Source organism: Cervus elaphus, chromosome 13 (genome assembly GCF_910594005.1).
Source record: "Cervus elaphus chromosome 13, mCerEla1.1, whole genome shotgun sequence".
NCBI classification, from domain to species: domain Eukaryota; kingdom Metazoa; phylum Chordata; class Mammalia; order Artiodactyla; family Cervidae; genus Cervus; species Cervus elaphus.
The window spans coordinates 21,509,212-21,529,839 of record NC_057827.1 but is presented as its reverse complement, the minus strand read 5'-3'; the positions used below and the strand labels follow the sequence as shown (position 1 = coordinate 21,529,839).

Genomic DNA, 20,628 nt, shown 5'->3' with positions numbered 1-20,628 from the left:
GACATTAACCTACAAATACAATACTGAGCAAGTAGATAAACCCAAGGAGATGTGTTAAGACAGGTAACAAGTTTTCTGAAAATTAAAGACAAACTAAAAATCTTGAAACTAAAAAAGGAAAAAAAAAAAAAAAAGAAAGAAAATCTTGAAACGAGTGTGAGAGAAAGTTTAGGGTCACAACACTATAGTGGAAAAATAATTTGAATGGCAGCAGAGATCTCATCAGAAACTATAGGAGGAATGATAAAACAGAACACCATTTTTCAAATTTGAAAAAAAAAGATCTACCAACCTAAAACTCTTAAATACTATATATATACATACACAAACACATATATATACACACATATACACACACACATATATATACACTATACATATATGTATATATGTACATATATATGTACACTGTCTGTACATATATATGTACACATATATGCATATATATATACACATGTATATACACACATATATATACATATATATACACATATATATATACACACACACATATACATATATATGTATATATATGTACACACACATGGCCTTCAAGAAATGAATGGAAAATAAAGACATCTTCATAGAAAGTAAAATTTTGAGGATTTGTTGCCACCCTACCTTAAAAGGATGGCTAAAGGAAATTCCCTAAACAGAAATGAATGAATAAGATTATAATGTTGGAATAAGAGAAAGAGAGAAAGAACAACAAAAGAGTAAAAATATAAATACAGACAATATATTTTTTTTCCCTCTTGAACTATTAAAATTATGTTTGACAGTTGGATCCAAAATTATACAGTTTGTTACACAAAATTATACAGTGTGCTACAGTTCATATAAATATTTAAGCTAATTATATAATAAATGAGAAGATAAAGGGATGCACAAGGAGGAAAGTTTTCTACACTTGAACTGGTAAAAATGTGACACCACTAGGTTTTAAGTTATGCATATAAAATGTAATAGCTACAACACAAAAATATATATGTGGAGATAACACTCAAGATCTTACAAAGAAATAAAAACAGAATTGTTTAAAAAATCCACTAACAAGGATCCAGAACAAAAAAAACAAAACTAGAGACTAAAAGGGAGAGAGAAGAAACAATAAAATGGAACAGTTAGCTACAACTTATCAATAACATTAAATGCTATATAATTGTCTATATATACTAATTAAAAGAAAGATTGTCAGAGTAGATTTTAAGAATGTGACCCAACTGTATGCTGTTCATAATAATTCACTTAAAGTATCATAAAACAGAGAGATATAAACTCAAAGGATGGAAAAGATACACCACGCAAACATTTATCAAAAGAAACCATGAGTTTCTGTATTAGCAATATCTCATAAAATAGTCATTGGAGCAAAGAATATAACAAGGGAGGTAGAGGGATATGATGATAAAAATGTCAATACATCAAAAAGTCAGAGTATTCTTGTATGCATATGTACCAAACAATAAAAGTGCAAATTACATGAAGCAAAACCTGATAGATTTGAAAAGAGAATTAGACAAAACTATCATTATCATTCAAGACTTCATGTCTTTCTCAACAAGCAGTTAAACAACTAGACAGGAAATCAGTCCAGGCATAGAAGAGTTCAACAACACCATTAACCAACAACATAGAACTGACATTTATAGCATACTCTCCACCAAATTACAGCAGAATACCTATTATTTTCCAATGCTGATAAAATATATATCAAGACAGACCATTTCTTGAGCCATAAACACATTTGAGCAAATTTAAAAGATCTGAAATAGTGCAGTCTGGGTTCTCTGACCAAAGGAATCAAGCTGGAAATAAAAAACAGAAAGATGAAAACAACACTTCCAAACATTTGGAAAGTAGATAAGAAAATTCGGGAGGTCAAAGTATCTGCATATACATTTATATATATAAATCAATATATCAATATATCAAATTCTGTCACACACAGAGAGCCATGCTGAGAGGATCAGTTATAGCAACAAACGCGCACCTTAGAGAAGTCTAAGGCATAAATCTAAGCTGCACCTCCAGAGAGTAGGAAAATAAGAGCAAAATAATGGTTTCATGACAATAGATGGGGAAACAATGGAAACCGTAACAGACTTTATTTTCTTGGGCTCCAAAATCACTGCAGATGGTGACTGCAGGCATGAAATTAAAAGACACTTACTCCTTGGAAGAAAAGCTATGACAAACCCAGACAGCATATTAAAAAGCAGAGACATTACTTTGCCAACAAGATATGTCTAGTCAAAACTATGGTTTTTCCAATACTCATGTAAGCATGTGAGAGTTGGACTATAAAGAAGACTGAGCACTAAAGAACTGATGTTTTTGAACTGTGGTGTTGGAGAAAACTTTTGAGAGTCCCTTGAACTGCAAGAAGATCAAACAAGTCAATCTTAAAGGAAATCAACTCTGAATATTCACTGGAAGGACTGATGCTGAAGTTGAAGCTCCAATACTTTGGCCACCTGATGTGAAGAACTGACTCGTTGGAAAAGACCCTGATGCTGGGAAAGAGTGAAGGCAGGAGAAGGGGACAACAGAGGATGAGATGGTTGGATGGCATCACTGACTCAATGGATATGAGTTTGAGCAAGCTCTGGGAGATGGTGAAGGACAGGGATGCCTGGAGTGCTGCAGTCCATGGAGTTGCAAAGAGTTGGACACGGCTGAGTGACTGAACAACAATAATAAATACTAAAGCAAACAAAAGAAAGAAATAATAAAGATAAGGGCAGAAATCAATGTAATTGAAACAGAAAAATAATAGAGAAAATCAATGAAATGAAGAGCTGACTGTTTGAAAAGATATATACAACTACCAACCTCTAACTATACTGAGAAAGAAGAAAAGAAGAAAGCCACTACTTAGCAATATCAGGAATAAAGGAGGGACTATAGATTTGGGGCTTGTCAGGTGGCGCTAGTGGTAAAGAACCTGCCTGACAATGCAAGAGACACAAGAGACAGAGATTTGATCTCAGATCAGAAAGATCCCCTGGAGAAGGGAATGGCAACACATTCCAGTATTCTTGCCTGGAAAATCCCACAGACTGAAGAGCTTGGCGAGCTACAGTCCATAGGATTGCAAAGACTTGGACATGACTGAAGTGACTTAGTTCACACACACACACACACACACAAAGATTTTATTTAGATACTAAATAAATAAAAACTGATGCCACAAAAATTCTCCATAACCATAAATTTGACAATTTATATGATATGGATCAATTTCCCCCAAAAGAAAAATTACCACAATTCACCCAATATTATATATAATTTGAATAGCCCTGTACCTAGTAAAGAAATTGAATTCATAGTTTAGCACATCTTGAAAAAGAGTTTTATAGAACCAGATATTTTCACTGGAGAATTCTATATAATTAAAGAAGACTTAAGTAAACTACACACTCCCTTTCAGAAAATAAAAGAGGAGGAAAGGATTTCCATTCATGTTAAGAGTCAAGTATTATTCTAATACTAAAAGCAGACAAACAGAGCGTGAAGAAAGGAAGTTACAGACCTATATCTCTCATGACTATAAATGCAACATCCTTAACAAAGCATCAGCAAATTGAATTCAGTATTCTATAAAAAGAACTGCATACGCTGACCAAATGGGTTTAATTCCAAGAATGTAAGATTGGCTTAATATTTAAAAATTAAGAAGTGTAATCTACTGTACTTACAAGCTAGTGAAGAAAAATCATATGACCATGTGAATTTATGGAAACAAATTGACAAAATTAACACCCACTAAAGATTAAAAACTCTCAGACAATATAGTAATAGAAAGAGACTTCCTTACATAGGTATAAAATAAAGCAGCAAAAACAGACACTGCAAGGTTGAAATCATATGACAATCTGGTAAAAACTACTGAGTAAGCATTTTTAAAATTATTAAGAAGCTAGATAAGTTCTGGACTCATATTGAAAGCATAAGTCATTCTTGATAAAGAAAAGATAAAATTGAAAATGAAACAGATTCTCTCTAAAAAAAAAGAAAAGAAAAAGTAAGAAAGATACAGTGAACAACCCAGAAGAATATTTAAATGGCATAAAAGGCACATTTAAGCAGAGAATTAATAAACAATAAGAAATATGTCTAGAAGTAGATTTCAGAGTAAATTGGTAAGAGGCAATATTCACAAAGATAATAGCTGAAAAGTGATAGTCCTCAAATGGAAGAAATACCCTGGAAAGAAGTAAGATTTGAAAAAAAAAGTTCACAATTAGATCCAACAGGATGGACACTAATAAAAAAGGAGAAATCTTAGAGAAATTGAGAGATAGAAGACAGATGGCCCTTTCATGAATGGCAGATCAGCAGTGTGGTTGTTGTTGTTCAGTTACTAGGTTGTGTCTGACTTTGTGTGACCCCATGGACTGCAGCACACCAGATTCCTCAGTCCTCTGCCATGCCCCAGAGTTTACTCAAATTCATGTCCATGGAGTCTGTGGTGCTATCTAACCAATTCCCCATTAAAAAAAATAGGGGAAATTGTATGAAGGAAACTCTCTGTGGTATCTCTACAACATGCCTATGAATATAAAATCATTCCAAATTGAAAGTTTAATTTTAAAATGTTCCAAAAGTAATAATAATGTTAAAGCTAGTCAGAAAAAAAAATAAATAAGACTATCTTAAAGATGCTAAGGGAAATAAATCCCATACTAGAACTATACATTGAAATAAAAGCAAAAATTTTATTTTTCTTGAATGAGGGTGAGATAAATATTTTCCCAAACATGGGCCATCAATGAAAAGACTACTAAAATACATACTTCAGTAAGGAAAAAAACTGAATTGATAAAAGTAACAGGCTCACAAGACATGATTCTGCTACAAATACTAAACATGTTGGATAGTTTGGGAAATACACTTGTATGGACTGAGAGGAGTCATATATAGGCAATAAGAATAGTGATTTAAAATATTCACTGACCAAAAGAATGTGAGCAGAAGTGATGTTTGTCACTTTTTTCCAGAAGTGCCCTAAGCAATCTTCCATGGGCTTTTTAAAAAATATTTACATACATTTCATATACAGCATAATATTAATATCATCTATAACATGCAAATACATGTAAATGCCATAAAATAACTGTTTTAATGAGAAAATAAAACTGATATGTCTTAAATTTGAAATGATAAAAGAAAGGCCAGAAGGATAAAACAAGAAACAGAAGTAGAGAAAAAAGGAAAACAAAGGAAAAAAAAAAAAAGGAGAGGGAGGGAGGGAGGAAGAAGGAAGAAAAGGGAATGGACAAAAAAGAGAAACTGGTGGTTGCAGGTTGCTATGTATATCTCCTGGCACCACTCAGTCCATTATCTTATTTCCTTTGAACAAAACTGCTCAAGTTTGAAAAAATACAGTAAGATTGTCCTTGACACTCCTGCCAGTCTACCCCGCCTTGAAGGTAAATCCTGCATCCCACCTCTTCTTCTAATTCTTCCCCAAGAACAGTAGCAAGCTGCCTCCCTTGTCCTTTTTTTTTCTTTTTTAGCTTGTCCAAGCACTTAGCTTGACCATTCTCTTTGACATTTTGCTTATGCTGTTGTCTCATATTACTGTCGGTGTTAATAAGCAGTTCCACGTGGGTTGACCTTCTGCCAGTTGCAAGACTTCTGGTTGTGCCGCCCTTGAGACCAGGGCAATGAGGATGCCAGGCTGGCCCTGTCTCATTAGCTGTTTGCTCATTCCAGGCAACTCCCCATCCTCATAAAGAGCCTCACCCTAACGTTAGCCCAGAAGATAAGAATAGCATGTATATTGCTTAGGACCAGGGAGAGCCTCCTTCTAAGTGCAGCATTCTACATGGCAGAGGGCAGGCTCAAGTTACCAGAGCAAAGCTGCCAATATCATTAAGAGATGCTCTTTCTGCCACTTACAGATTCAGCTTTCACAAGACCAAGTCCATTTGGTAAGGAAGAGGAATGGTACTGTCAGCAATATTGCAGTGTCCGTGATTCTTTCATTCTTTCTCTATGTTTCAAAGATGATAAATTCAAGAAGAAGATATCACATATGCAAATTCAATCAAATATAAATCAAAGGAAATCACATGATGCAGAAATTAAACTGTGCCACCAACAGTAAGGTGGTCCTTAATACACAGATGTGGAAAATGTATGGAGAAAATATCGGAATACTGTTTTCATTTCCTTCCAAATGCTTTGCTATCCTGGGCGTGCATGCGTGCTTAGTCGCTCAGCCGTGTCCGACTGTTTGCAACCCCATGGACTGCAGTCCATCAGGCTCCTCTGTCCACGGGGTTTCTCCAGGCAAGAATACTGGAGTGGGTTGCCATGTCTTCTTCCAGGGGATCTTCCCCACCCAGGGATAAAACCCAGGCCTCCTGCATTGCAGGCAGATTCTTCACCATCTGAGACACCAGGGAAGCCCTTGCTATTCTGTAAAAACACATTAAAAAGTCACCTTGGGTAGTGCTGGAGAATTATGCGGTGCAGTGAGAAAAATGAAAAACAGGAAGAAAACATACTGTCATACAAATGATTGGAGGTAGGAATCCTGGTTTCAAAGACCTAGTGAGAAGCAGGAATTTATCTTCTCTGAGCTTCACTGTCTTCATCTGTAAATTGGGTATCTCATTGGCTTTCTTCTTGAAATGATATATAAGGAGCAAAGTTCATAGCACAGCACCTAACACATTGTTACTTAACAGAATCTGTATTCCCCTCTTATTTCCACAGTGTCGGGAGATAAAGCATAAAAATATTTTTATTTTGGTGAGTTCAACACCGTCATCTTCAAATATAAACCCATCAATGCAGCTTTGAACACAGTTTCTGGGCAAAGCCATTAAGAAGACTCCATCCCTTGCAATTCTTCCAAGCCAGCCTGCACAGCAATTTGCAACTTTATGATGTGATAAGTAGAATTTCTTTGTTTTGATTTTGCATTTGCATATTTATTGAGATATGACAATCTTAATTAGTTCTGCTTTTTGTGTGTGTGTTTGTTTTCTCGGTTGGGAAAAGACAGCTTTCTGTAGAGCAAAATGATTCTGTATGCTAACAGGGTGAACAAAACTTAGCCTGTGGCGTTCCTTGATGTGAATGCTGCTTAGAACACAGCTTTGTAGATTCCTTTTTCCCTTGTTTTCTCTTTAAATGCCGAGGTGATGTTCAAGACTTGGGTGAGGGCCAGATCTCAAGAGGCGGCTGTCTACTGAGAAGCAGTAGAACACTCTTTAAATTCTAGACACTTAGCTTCATCCAACACTTTCTCCTCAGCCTACGGATCACCTTTCTGCTTCCTGGAAAAGCTGAGCCCCATCAAATGCCTCTTCCCAGTGAAACACAGCCCTGTTGCCTCTTGGCTTCTGCAGAAGAGAAAGAGCAAATCTGAATTCCCTTGTTAATTGCATCCCAGGGAAGTATTTGGACATGTTGTTCACATCATGCTGTTGCAATTTGACCTTTGGGAGAGGAGCTGTGTGAATGCTGTGTCCCACTGAGGAGGTACCAGCAGCCTATTAGACAACTCATAAACATCTAAAGACAAACAAATTATTCCCACTACGCATATCTCACCATCATCACCCAAAACAATTAGCATGGTTCCCTAGCGTTTCCTATTTGCCAAGTTCTTCACTTCATCACAAAGTCTGTCATTGATTCAACACTTGTAAGAGGAAGGGCATAATTTATTACTTCACTCTTTTTTTTCTTTTTTGTCTTGTTAATTGTTAACTTCAGTAATGGAGCATTTCAAGTATACAGAAAGCAGCACTAGGCACTGTTAGTAAAGGAAAAATAAATAAATCAATAGCATTGTTATCACCTACTGTGTATTTGCATTTGCTCTCATTTCACTGACATAAAAAAAAAACACAAGCAAATATGTAGGGTGATATTATCATTTATGTTTTACAGTTGGGAAGAGAGAGACCGTGGGTATTTAAATAATTTTCTCAGTATTTTAAATTTATACATGACATAGAGGATGTATGATCAGATAGGATGAAGGGCTTCAGTAAGCCAAATGAGCTGAATGGCTTAATTCATTCAACAAATGTTGATGTATAAAACCTACTTTATCTCAGGAAGAACTGTAATGAAATAGCAATTCAGCCAAAATCAAAGTCATGAACTCTGTCATACGGTTTAAAGGTCTAAAAAATGTCATTTTCACTCAAAAAGATATGAAAACAAATGTCTTCTTTTTTAAATTGTTGTGTAAGTTATTTTTAATTGGAGTATAGTCGCTTAACAATGCTGTCTTAGTTTGTGGTGTATAGCAAAGTGGACCAGCCACACATACACACATACACTGTCTTCTAGGTTTCACCCAACACAGGTCACTCCAGGGCACCAAACAGAGTGCTCTGCGCTATACAGTGAGTTCCTATTAGTTATATTTTATATATATTAACGTGTGTGTGTGTGTGTGTGCGTGTGTTCAGGCATGTCAGGCTCTTTGTGACCCCATGGACTGCAACCCACCAGCTCCTCTGTCCACTGGGTTTCCCAGGCAAGAATATTGGAATCAGTTGCCATTTCCTTCTTCAAAGGGTCTTCCTGATCCAGGGATCGAATTTGTGTCTCTTACATCTCCTGCTTTGGCAGGTGGATTCTTTACCATTGTGCCACCCGGAAAACCCATATATTTATTAATATATATTAATAGTAGCATATATATATATATATATATATATATATATATATGTCATCCCCAATCTCCCAAGACTCCCTTTCCTCCTTAGTAACCTTAAGATTTTGGGACTTCCCAGGTGGCACTAGTGGTAAAGAATCTGCCTGCCAATGCAGGAGACCTGGGTTCGATCCCTGGGTTGGGAAGATCCCCTGGAGGAGGATATGGCAACCCACTCCAGTATTCTTGCCTGGAGAATCCCATGGACAGAGGAGCCTGGCAGGCTACAGTCCACGGGGTCGCAAAGAGTTGGACATGACTGAGTGACTTAGCACAGCAATCCTAAGTTTGCTTTCTACATCTGTGATTCAATTTCTGTTTTATAAACAATTTCATATATAAGCAATATCACATGATATTTGTCTTTATTTGCCTGACATTTCATTCAGTATGACAATCTCTAAGTCCATCAATGTTGATGTAAATGACATTACTTCATTCTTTTTATGGCTGAGTAATATTCCATGGTATGTGTATCTACATCTTCTTTATGCATTCCTCCTGGACATTTACATTGCTTCCATGTCCTGGATAGTACAAGTAGTGCTGCAATAAACTGAGGGTGCATGTATCCTTTTGAATTATGGTTTTCTCTGGATATATGCCCAGTAGTAGGATTACTGCACTATATGGTAGGTCTATTTTTAGTTTTTTAAAGAACCTCCATACAGTTCTCCATAGTGGCTGTACCAATTTATATTGCCACCAACCGTGTAAGAGGGTTCCTTTTCCTCCATACCTTCTCTAGCATTGGTTTGTAGGTTTTTTGATGATGGTTGTTATGATCAGTGTGAGATGGTATCTCATTGTAGTTTTGATTTGTGTTTTTCTGATAATTAGTGATGCATACCATTTTTCATGTGCTTCTTGGCTATTGTCCAACTTCTTACCAAATAAGTTAATCCATGATGGTGTCAGGATGTGGACCAAATTCTTCATAAAATTAGAAATACAGAATTGAAGAAGGTGAGAGTGGGAGAGAGGGCATTAATGTGAAATGAAGGAGAGCAAAATAGATGGGGAGGGGAGAGAGAGAGAGAAAGAGACAGAGAGAAGACAATTTAGTGAAACTTGTTCAAACAACTTGTCAACAAGAATTTACCCCTAAGCTCTCATACCTGATATGATAAATGAGTTGATGTAAGTGTCTTGAAAGAAAAGGTATGTAAATGTAAAATACTGGTTCATTGTAGAGGATAGTCAATGACCAAAAATGGCAATTATATGAGAGAAGATCTTTGAGTGGCCCACTGATGTTTCAGACAAGTACTGTGAATTATGTATTATTATTTGCTGAGTCCTCTTTAGAAACTCACTGGGTGATTATAGAATTTGAGCTGGGGTACAAGGCTGTCTACATGTGTATGTGTGCTAAGTCGCTTCAGTCGTGTCCGACTCTAGGCAACCCCATGGACTGTAGTCCGTCGGACTTCTGTGTTCATGGGAATCTCCAGGCAAGAATACTGGAGCGGGCTGCCATGCCCATACTCTGTGGCTCAGGGACCCAGAGAAGCTAACTAATTCATACAGGGTCCAAATAAGGATAGTGATGATCTACTTGATGTCAATTGACCAGACAGGATGCTTTAGGGCAAGACAGCTTGCCACTTTAGAAATGAATGATGATGGTTTTGCTTAGACTACTACTATTAAAGTGTCCAAAAGATAACCCATTCTTATGCCTGCTTTCCATCTTTCTCACTATGTTTTCACAATGAATGGCTCCAATGGTCCTTTGAAAGTCCATTCTATTAAACCTGAAGGTCATCACTTTTAGCTACAGCATAACTTGGTACAGCTAAAATATTTTACCATTTGATACATTCCCTTGAACAGTGGAACACATGGTACAATATAAATTTCAAAGTATCAGAAACTAGAACATCTTACTCTGACACTAGACAAACTGTGGTTCTGTCTCAGTCAGCTACAATGTTGTAAAACTCATCTTCACCTTTCAAAAACTTGTAAAAGAACACTTTCTCATTGCCCCAAAAGAAATCAGAAAATTTGAAAGAAATGAATGTTTATTGAAAACACTTAAATTTTTGGTTAACTTTGATACACTTTTCCATGCTAAGTGGTATCACCACTTCAATTTTATATTAAAAGAACTTTCGTTTCTTATATGACACCACAAAGAAATAAATTTGGTTACTGCATATATAGTAATCAACATAAAGAGCACTATGTGTGATGGGAAAGGTCAGGAGTGATTTCTCATGACAGCAAAACAAATTAAGACAATTTAAACTATGGTCGAAAAATAAAGAAAAATAAACTATGGTCATGAGTTTTGATCCTTCAAAAAGTTAAAAGATAAATAATGTATGCATTTATTTTCTGACTCACAGTTTATAGATATATTTCCTTTAAGTACCACTCTGCACTTACTTGTTATAGAACTCTTTATGTTATAAATGTTTATATATTAGTCTCCCTCCAGGAATGAAAACCATCTATTGCTCAGCCAGTGAATATAGCTTGATATTCTGAGCTTTCCTTATTTCAGAAAGTATCCATTTTTTAACTTCTCCACAGTTTTCTCTTTCTGACATGATTTTATGTTCTGGTGAACAGTTTTGACTCAGAATGGCTCACAAAAGATACGCAAATAATAGTGCTGGAGGTGCACACAGCAAATGCTAGTTCTGAAGCAGACTGAGGCCATGAGCACTCTGAAGGAACGGAAGGGTAAGGAAACAGATGATTAATGTCCAACGCTATCTGGTGACCCCAGAGAAGTCACTGGAAAAATCTGTTACTGAAATTTAGGACCACCCCACCCTCTCCCATCCCCAGAAAATTCATTTTGTATCTAGATCTTCTTGGTTTGCTATCCTCTCTCCTCAAATCACTGACATCTATAAGTTGATGGAACTTATAAAAAGCCAGCAACTCTGAATTTCAGCATTAATACTATCTTTAAAATGTAAATACAAGCTTAAATTCTAGTGGGAGTTCTGCTTGTCCTGTGATAAAGCAAAAGTGACAAGAGAGCTGGTTAGAAGTTCTACTCTACCTCAGAAAATATGTAAATACATAATCAATTTTAGCTCTATATTTTAGATGGGTTGGTTTTATTGTTGTTTTTTTAAATTTATATATTTATTTTTGCATCCAGTAGGTATTCGTGAGTTATCTATTTTATACATATATCTATATATATATATATATGTCAATTCCAATCTCCCAATTCATCCCACTCCCTTTCCCCTCTTGCTGTCCATAACATTTGTTCTCTACATCTGAGTCTCTATTTCTACTTTGCTTTGATAGCCAATTTCAGTCTCCTGAATATTTAGTTTCAACTGGACAGCCCAGCCCTTCTACACGAAGTATCCCCAAGCTGACTGGCCACTGGCGGTAGAATGATTCATGAATCATGATACTTCCTTCTCCCGCTGGGCCCAGGAATTGAAGTTCTGTACCTCCCTGGGCCCAGAGAAAAAAAAAATTCCTCTTTCCTGAACCTGGAGAGGGGGATGGAAACCCTCTCCAGCATTCTTGTCTGGAGAACCCCATGGACTGAGGTGCCTTGCAGGCTACAGTCCATAGAGTCCCAAAGAGTCGGAAAGGACTGAAGTGACTTAGCATGCATGCAGCGCGGACCTGGAGGTTCTCACAGAGATGTGTCCGGCCTTTCTCATGCAGAGGCAGTAAGGGTGGTGAAAGGTTGTAACCCTAGGTCTTCTTTTTTTCATTGTCTTCCCATTCTTCCCCAGAGAGTTTAGTGTAAATGGGAGGAAAATGAACTCTTGCTGAGGTTTGCGTACATCCTTGTAAACCTGTCTCTCTGTTGAGACCCCTTTATCCTGAAAAGAGAAATGTTTTCTTTCTTTTCCCCATTCATGCTAACTCAACTGGAGATTTATAAAAGTCCTTTGATATTATAAAGAGCTTCCTAAAACTCACTGTATCTTATGAGGTCCCTAGTCTGAATTGTCTGAGCTCTAGCTAGAAGAGTCTACAGTGATAGACTGGAACAAAGTCAGGGAATTCAAAGTAAAGGAAACAGCAGTTGTAGAGTCCATTGTCGAGAACTGGTGTTCATAGGAACTGTGTTGAAAGGGACGTGTATAGCTGTGATTCACGCTGTACTATCATTTCTACAAACACTTCCTTCTCTCCAGATGCAGAATGACTGGACACTTTAGGAATTGAAAACCTAATATGAGGACACAGCAGAATGGAGTGCTCCAGGGAGATAGTGGCTTTAAATGATTAGGTAGGAAAGCATTGAAGGAGGTGTTTGAATCACATGACAATATATAAATGTATCAAATTAACAAGTTCTACCCCTTAAATTTGTACAATATCATACGTCAAAGGTAGTGCAATAAAGAAGCATTTACTGTGGTTTGAATGATGAAAATATTTAAAAGTAAGAATCGAGTTAGATAGATATATAGATAGATATGTAGACATATATACTTTCCAGAGATGTAACTTGTTATTTATATTTATTTTAATAAATAGCTTTTATGCAGCAGGATCTTCACATAAAGTTTAAATTTACTGAGAACCGGTATTTTTTCTTTTCAGTCTGTATTGGAATATAGTTGCTTTACAATGTTGTGCTATTTTCTGCTGTATAGCAAAGTGAATAAGCTAGATATATACACACACAGATATGCAGACACCCACACAGGTATACATATATTTGCTATTGTTGTTTAGTCACTAAGTTGTGTCCAACACTTTTGTGACCCCATGGACTGTAGCCCACCAGGCTCCTCTGTCCATGGGATTTTCCAGGCAAGAACACTGGAGTGGGTTGCCATTTCCTTCTCCAGGGGATCTTCCTAACACAGGGATTGAACTTGTGTCTCCTGCATTGGCAGGCAGATTCTTTACCACTAGCACCACCAGGAAAGCCTTTAGATGTATACAACATGCACACACACACACACACATGCATACATGCAGCCCCTCCTGTTTGGATTTCCTCCCCATGTGAGTCACTGCAGAGCACTGAGTGGAAGCCCCTGTGCCATCCAGGAGGTCCTCATTCGTTCCCTATTTTATACAGAGTAGGGTGTGTGTGTCAATCTCCACCTCCCCGTTCCTCCCATGCCCCTTCCCCCTTGGAATCCAAATGTTTGCTCTGTCTGTGTCTCTGTTTCTGCTTTACAAATAGGTTCATCTTAAGGACTTCCCTGGTCATCCAGTGGTTAAGACTCTGCCTTCCAATGCAAATAGATTCATCTGTACCATTCTTTCTAGATCCTACAGTACTTAAACACATATTTTAAGCAAAGACATTTCACAATGGACGCTTGTTGAGTTTTCAGCAAGCCTGGTTGCTTTCCCCACCCCTTCACTTAATAGAGTTTTGGTCTATGCCATTTTCTATCACAGAGGCTTGATATCACATATTTAGGGAGAAAAAGGAGCTTCTATCTGAGCTTTACTTATTTCTTCATCCACGTTTTTCAACTCTATTCTCCTACATGATCCATCCATTAAAGGCCACTTGGTCTTTCACCTCTCTTCACATACTCAGGACTTTGCTGTTTCTCTGACTTGACTCATCCTGACTCTGCCTGCAATGCTCTGCTTCTCACTGCTGGTAACTGAAACCCCCACTTGTCTTAAGACCAAGCCCACATGTTCTTTCTTTTATAAAAAAAAAAAAAGTCCATGATTATGCAGGATAGAAATAAATACCTGGTGGGTTTGAATGCATTTATTCACTGCATTTTCCCTTACAGATCAGAAACATGTTTCAGATTACCTTGTAACTCTCATCATTATTAGCCCCTACCTCATACATTAAAAAAAATGCTCAAATCACACACTAAATTAAGAAATGACAGAAAATCTCACTTTTTTTTAATGTAAGAAAAACACACTCTGCCTGCAGATTAGGGTTATTCCTATGTCTCTGCTGATTTTTACTGGCTACACACAGAAATTGAAGAGGTGAGGTGTTCAAGAGAATTCATACTTTAAATGTTGAAACTACAGAAGAGACAGTGCTAGAACGGGCCATTTCTTTACAAGAACATTTGCTAAAACTTCAAGTTAATCAGTGGTCTTAGGTGAGATTCTAGTTTGCTTGCCATAGGCAGATACTGGTGTTCTCTATCTTGGGAAAATAAGAAGTGCTAGAATAAGATGCTTACAACTAAGATGAAAAAGGCAAAAATGGCTAAATATTGAAAATTTGCAGGATGGGGGCGAGGTAAGAAGTTGGAGAAAAAACAAAATCAGCATTGCTATTTAAAGACTCTGTTTTGTTATCTTGGAAACCTTCTCCCAAATTCTATGTTTCTATCAGACTCTCAGGTTTCAGATAAAATGATTTTGTGTTGCTATTGTTACACAGACTAAAAGAATTCTTTACACAGGCCTTTTTGTTGTAAGAACAAAATCAAATCTCCTTGCCTTCTGAAACACCCAGGGATTCCAAGGAGTTTAGAGAGCAATGAATTCCTATCTCAGTTGTGGGAAGAAAACCAGATGGCTCTTGATTTCAGGACATAAATCTATATCCTACACCACCTACCACCAAATTGGGGGCAAAACCTGCCATTTGGTGGATGTTATTCTATTTTTGGTTAAGAGTAGCACATTTAATCTATGGATTATCACTTTTATCACGCACGTTTTCATGACATTTAAGTTACATGATAGCCACCAGAATGGCCATGATGGCATCATTGACTCAACAGACATGAGTCTGAGCAGACTTCGGGAGATAGTAAAGGACAGGGAAGCATGGCATGCTGCAGTCCACGGGGTTGCAAAGAGTCAGGCATGACTGAGTGACTGAATGACAACACCTCTGGGGGAAAACTCTGGTTAAGTATAGTTTCTTATAAGAATGAAGTAGTTATGTTTATTAGTGACTAAATGTTGCAGAGAGTGGTGATCCTTTTTGCCATGAAGTAGATAAATAATCTGGCTTCCCAGGTGGCTCAGTGGTAAAGAACTTGCCAGTCAGTGCAGGGGACGTGGGTTCAATCCCTGGGTCAGGAAGATCCCCTGGAGTAGGAAATGGTAACTTACTACAGTATTGTTACCTGGAAAATTCTATGGACAGAGGAGCCTGGTGGGCTACAGTCCATGGAGTCACAAAAGAGTTCGACACAACTTAGAAACTAAACAACAACAGATAAATAATCAACACGCGACATTTGAAGAGATGTGAAGTATTGAAAATAGACTCTCATGTTGTACAGACTACAGAGAAATCAAGTCTTTTCATAAAACATGGGAGAGAAAACTGTTCAGTACATTCCGAGGGAGGTTACCCTAACTCCAACAAGTCAATTTTAATTTATCCCACACTCAGTTCTAAGGGAACTTAATTAATAGGTTATTAACAGTAGAATCAATTTTGCTATAAACATGACTGTTGACCTTCAAGGACATATTTTGATTTAAACAATTAACTAGTCACTGCTTGAGTTGGGCTCGTGAAAAAAAAAAGTATAATTGTAAGGGACAATTATGGCCTTTTAAAAAAGTATCAAAATCTGAATTCAGTAAAGACAGCCTCTGAGGATCATAACTGAGGAGGGAATTCCCTTCTCAAGGAATCTTCCCAACCCAGGCATCAAACCCACATCTTCTGCATTGTAGGCAGATTCTTCATCATCTGAGCCACCAGGGAGACTGCGACAGGACATAAAAGACTGCAAATATCCTGTCAGAGGCAGATGAGAGAGAGTTTGTTACAAAGAATCAAAAAATAAATATCCTTCTAGGAGGGGCTGGGATAGTTTGTTATAAGCATCATGATAAAACAATTATGCAGTGTACTATAATACCATTTGATATGACATAAAGATGCCACAGCAATTTGACCTAAGGCAGAAGTAAGTAAGTACGACTTAACAGAGCCATGGCACCGTATTATAAGAATTAAAACAAACGATAGTTTCTATATACATGTACAGTTATTTTACAGATTATATAACACTATACATTTAGTTCATATATATTAATAGAAACTATTATACATTAAACTCTGTTTTTATCACTGTAAATTATTTTTAAAAGTGTCTTTAATATAAATGAAAATAGCAGCAAATAGGTGCTTTAACAGCAGCCGGTAGCATCTGCTACATTAGGTAGCTTTTTCCATTTACTAATTACTGAGTAACATGGCAGTAACAATAAGAAGCACAATAAAATGCATCTGCTGCAGAAAGCTTACTGCGAATTGTGTGGCTAGAGACTTTAAATAAATTACCTCATTTAACTCCACAATATTGCTTTATACTTTGTTTTTCACTTCTGATTTCAAAATATAAATATTCTGTCTCTGATCTTTCTTGTGCCTTAAGCCATGCACATCCCAGACTCATGAAGATTCTTACTAACTCATTTAATCCACTCCTTCATTCAATAATCATTTATTGATCATCTATGAATGTTCTTCTCTTCATTTATCTATTTACTGATTTAGAGGAGAAAAGTAAAGAAAATCCAGTTTTCATCCACTTTCCATGTACTGAGGGCTGTTGATGTAGAAAGGAATACGGAAGAGCCGGGGGGGGGTGGGGGGATTGGGGGACAGACATACTCAGAGATCAGTACCAGTGTAGTTCACTGAACATTCTACCAGAAGAGTGGGCAGTGCAGACTGGGAGCTCAGAATGAAACAAGTGATTCAGTTGGAGGGGCTGGGGAGGTGTCCTCAAACAGGGAATGTATGAGCTTTGATCTGGGCTAAGACTAGTGGAAAGGACACCCCAGGATGAACAGTAACAGATAAAAAATCCTGGAAGAACACAGTCCACATGGCAACAGTGAGCTTTTTAGACTTGGAAGCATGACACTAATAGTCAAGAATTGGGCTGCTAATACAGGAGACACAGGTTCGATTCCTGGGTCAGGAAGATCCCTGGAGAAGGAAATAGCAAAGGACTCCAGTGCTCTTGCCTGGAGAATCTCAAGGACAGAGAAGCCTGGCAGGCTATAGCTCATGGGGTGAAGAGTTGGACATGACTGAAGCAACTAAAGAGCCTCTTGATGAAAGTGAAAGAGGAGAGTGGAAAAGTTGGCTTAAAAGTCAACATTCAGAAAACTAAGATCATGGCATCTGGTCCCATCACTTCATGACAAATAGATGGGGAAACAGTGGAAACAGTGGCTGACTTTATTTTTCTGGACTCCAAAATCACTGAAGATGGTGATTGCAACCATGAAATTAAAAGACGTTTACTGCTTGGAAGGAAAGTTTTGATCAACCTAGACAGCATATTTAAAAGCAGAGACTTTGTCAACAAAGGTTTGTCAACAAAGGTCCTTCTTGTCAAGGCTATGGTTTTTCCAGTGGTCATGTATGGATGTGAGAGTTGAACTATAAAGAAAGCTGAGTGCCAAAGAATTGATGCTTTTGAACTGTGGTGTTGGAGAAGACTCTTGAGAGTCCCTTGGACTGCAAGGAGATCCAACCAGTCCATCCCAAAGGAGATCAGTCCTGGGTGTTCATTGGAAGGACTGATGCTGAAGCTGCAACTCCAATACTTTGGCCACCTGATGTGAAGAGCTGACTCATTTGAAAAGACCCTGATGCTGGGAGGGATTGGGGGCAGGAGGAGAAGGGGACAACAGAGGATGAGATGGTTGGAAGGCATCACTAACTCAATGGACATGGGTTTGGGTGGACTCCAGGAGTTGCTGAAGGACAGGAAAGCCTGGGATGCTGTGGTTCCTGAGGTTTCAAAGAGTCAGACATGACTGAGTGACTGAACTGAAGCAACTTAGCATGCCCACGTGCATGGAAGCATAAACTGTGTGTAGCTAATGGTGGGACATGAAGTTAGGATCTGCTCAGCCAAGGAAAACAAACCAGCCTTAATTTCATTTTGTGTTTATAAAGAAGATGCTGGAATGCACTCTATCCCATTAGCATTAGATATAATTATTTAAACATAACTTGTTAGAGATTAGCTGTTTAATTTAAAAAAAAACATAATTAATTGGAGCAATGTGTTAAATAATATTTGACATCATTAATGAGGGGATAATTATCTGTGCTATTTAAAAACAGCACAATACTAATATTTTCTTGTCAGATGAAGCAAAATCTAACTACAAAGCACCTTAACTCTTTGACTTAATTCATTTTGGAATTCACATTCCTGGCAATAATCACTCAAATTAAAAAAAAAACCTATTTTAAATTTCTCCATGCAAACTAAGTAAATATAAGAAAAATGGAGGCACATTTACATAAAGAATAGGTAAGAAAAGGAGGGTAAGGGAGATTCCCATTGGGTACATGTAAATTACATGAACTCAGACTTAGCAAGACTTAGAGCAAATGCCCCCACAGAGTTGCTATTTAACTGTAGAATATCATCAGGGTCCAAGAGAAGCCTGATTCTTAAAGAACTTGTTTTGCGTTGATGGAGAGAAGTAATGATGGGTCAATATTATGGAGCACTTAGTAGGTGCCAACATCATGGACTGCTTCATAGGTAATACTTAACACATTATATACACTGTTCCTCTAAGTTTCACAAAATCCCAGTGGGCTAAGTGCTATTCATATGCTTAATTTTTCCGAGAAGGATGAACAGGTTAGGGGATTTGCCCAGGGTCACTCAGCTAATAATCAGTAGTGTCAGGGTGCATCCTGAGGTTTTGCTGATAGTTCTACACCAGGAGACATTGTACACAGACATCAGAAAGGCTACAGTTCAGATGCTAATACAGCAAGGCATTAAATATGGACATGGGTATATTTTATGATTTGACTTGAACATTGTAACCAAATGGTAAATGGCTGTTCTTCGCTGTCTGTTATCTAGCAAAGAGTACCTCCGGAAAATGAGGTTCTGGGGTATCACTCAGGCTTATTTACTTCTGGGATAGTGATTAACAAATGAAGTATAGCCGATTCCTCTCAAAAAACTCCTGTTCACAGGATGCCAATAAAGATTTGTGAGCTAGATAATGGCATCTGTTTGAATTGTATTAAAGTGCTATTTCTTGAAGGTCAAAAGAAGTCCAGTCTTGGCCAGTTCATATGTTTGAACTTAATGCTATTAGATTCTATTGAAAGGTCACCTTGAAGAGGTGAGTAGCATGGAGTTGGGGAAATGAAACAAGAAGATGATTTTGAGTATTCTTGCAGTGATCCAGGGGAAAAAGAATGACTGCTTCAGTAAAAGTCACGTCTGCATCTGTGTCTCTATTTCTGCTTTACAAGGAAGATCATCGACACTGTTTTTTCCTAGTTTCCACATACATGTGTTAATAAAACAAACATATGGATACTAAGGGAGACAGGGAGGGTGGGATGAATTGGGAGGTTGGGATTGACATGTTTACATCATTGATACCATGTATAAAATAGATAGCTATCAGAACCTGATGTACAGCACAGGGAACCCTACTCGTTGCTCGGTGGTGACCCAACAGGAAGGAAGTCCAGAAAAGAGGGGATGGATGCACACATACAGCTGATTCACTTCGCTGTACAGAAGAAACTGACACAACTTTGTAAAGAAACAATAAAAAGTAGTTTTCTAAGCAAGCGATTAGAGAACTCTGCACACTGAACTAACAAGATGACCAAGTAGAGGTGAGAAGCGAGAATTATCAGGATAATGCTGAGACTTGTAGTCAAAGAAGCTGGGAACATCATCTGAGCTAAGGTTCCTCCCAAAAAAGAATTATCTGACAAGAGATTCGCTTCCTCTTTCTAGAGAGTTTCTCCTATATTCCATGTCTGAGTCCACGTTAATTCAAGAAATACCTTTGTGTCTTAAAAAGTAAATAGGCAAAGAAAAAGTGACAAAACCCAGATTCCCGAATTTGCGTAATTGAAGGCCGCACTGCTGGTGAGGAAGGGACCCCGGGAGCCTGCCTGCCACACACCCTCGGGGTCCTCATGCTCAGCAGCGTGGGGTGTAGTCCATCCACTCAGCAGATGTTAATCGGCTCCTACCAGGAGCCAGGCTCAGTGCCAG

The 20,628-nt window shown here is 37.7% G+C and overlaps 1 protein-coding gene across 3 annotated transcripts in view; it reads right to left on the bottom strand.

Annotated features, from left to right (window-relative positions):
• The window catches only part of AGBL1 (AGBL carboxypeptidase 1), a 909,156-nt gene that overhangs the window by 13,108 nt on the left and 875,420 nt on the right, over window positions 1-20,628 (bottom strand). Inside the window, exon 23 of one of the 3 annotated variants that reach the window (XM_043922374.1) lies at window positions 16,262-16,346. The exons of the other annotated variants lie outside the window; for them this stretch is intronic. Coding sequence (XP_043778309.1) covers window positions 16,295-16,346 — 52 coding nt within the window. The 3' untranslated portion in view covers window positions 16,262-16,294. Of the gene's footprint in view, window positions 1-16,261; window positions 16,347-20,628 lie in introns of those variants that run through there. 3 annotated transcript variants of the gene reach the window in all.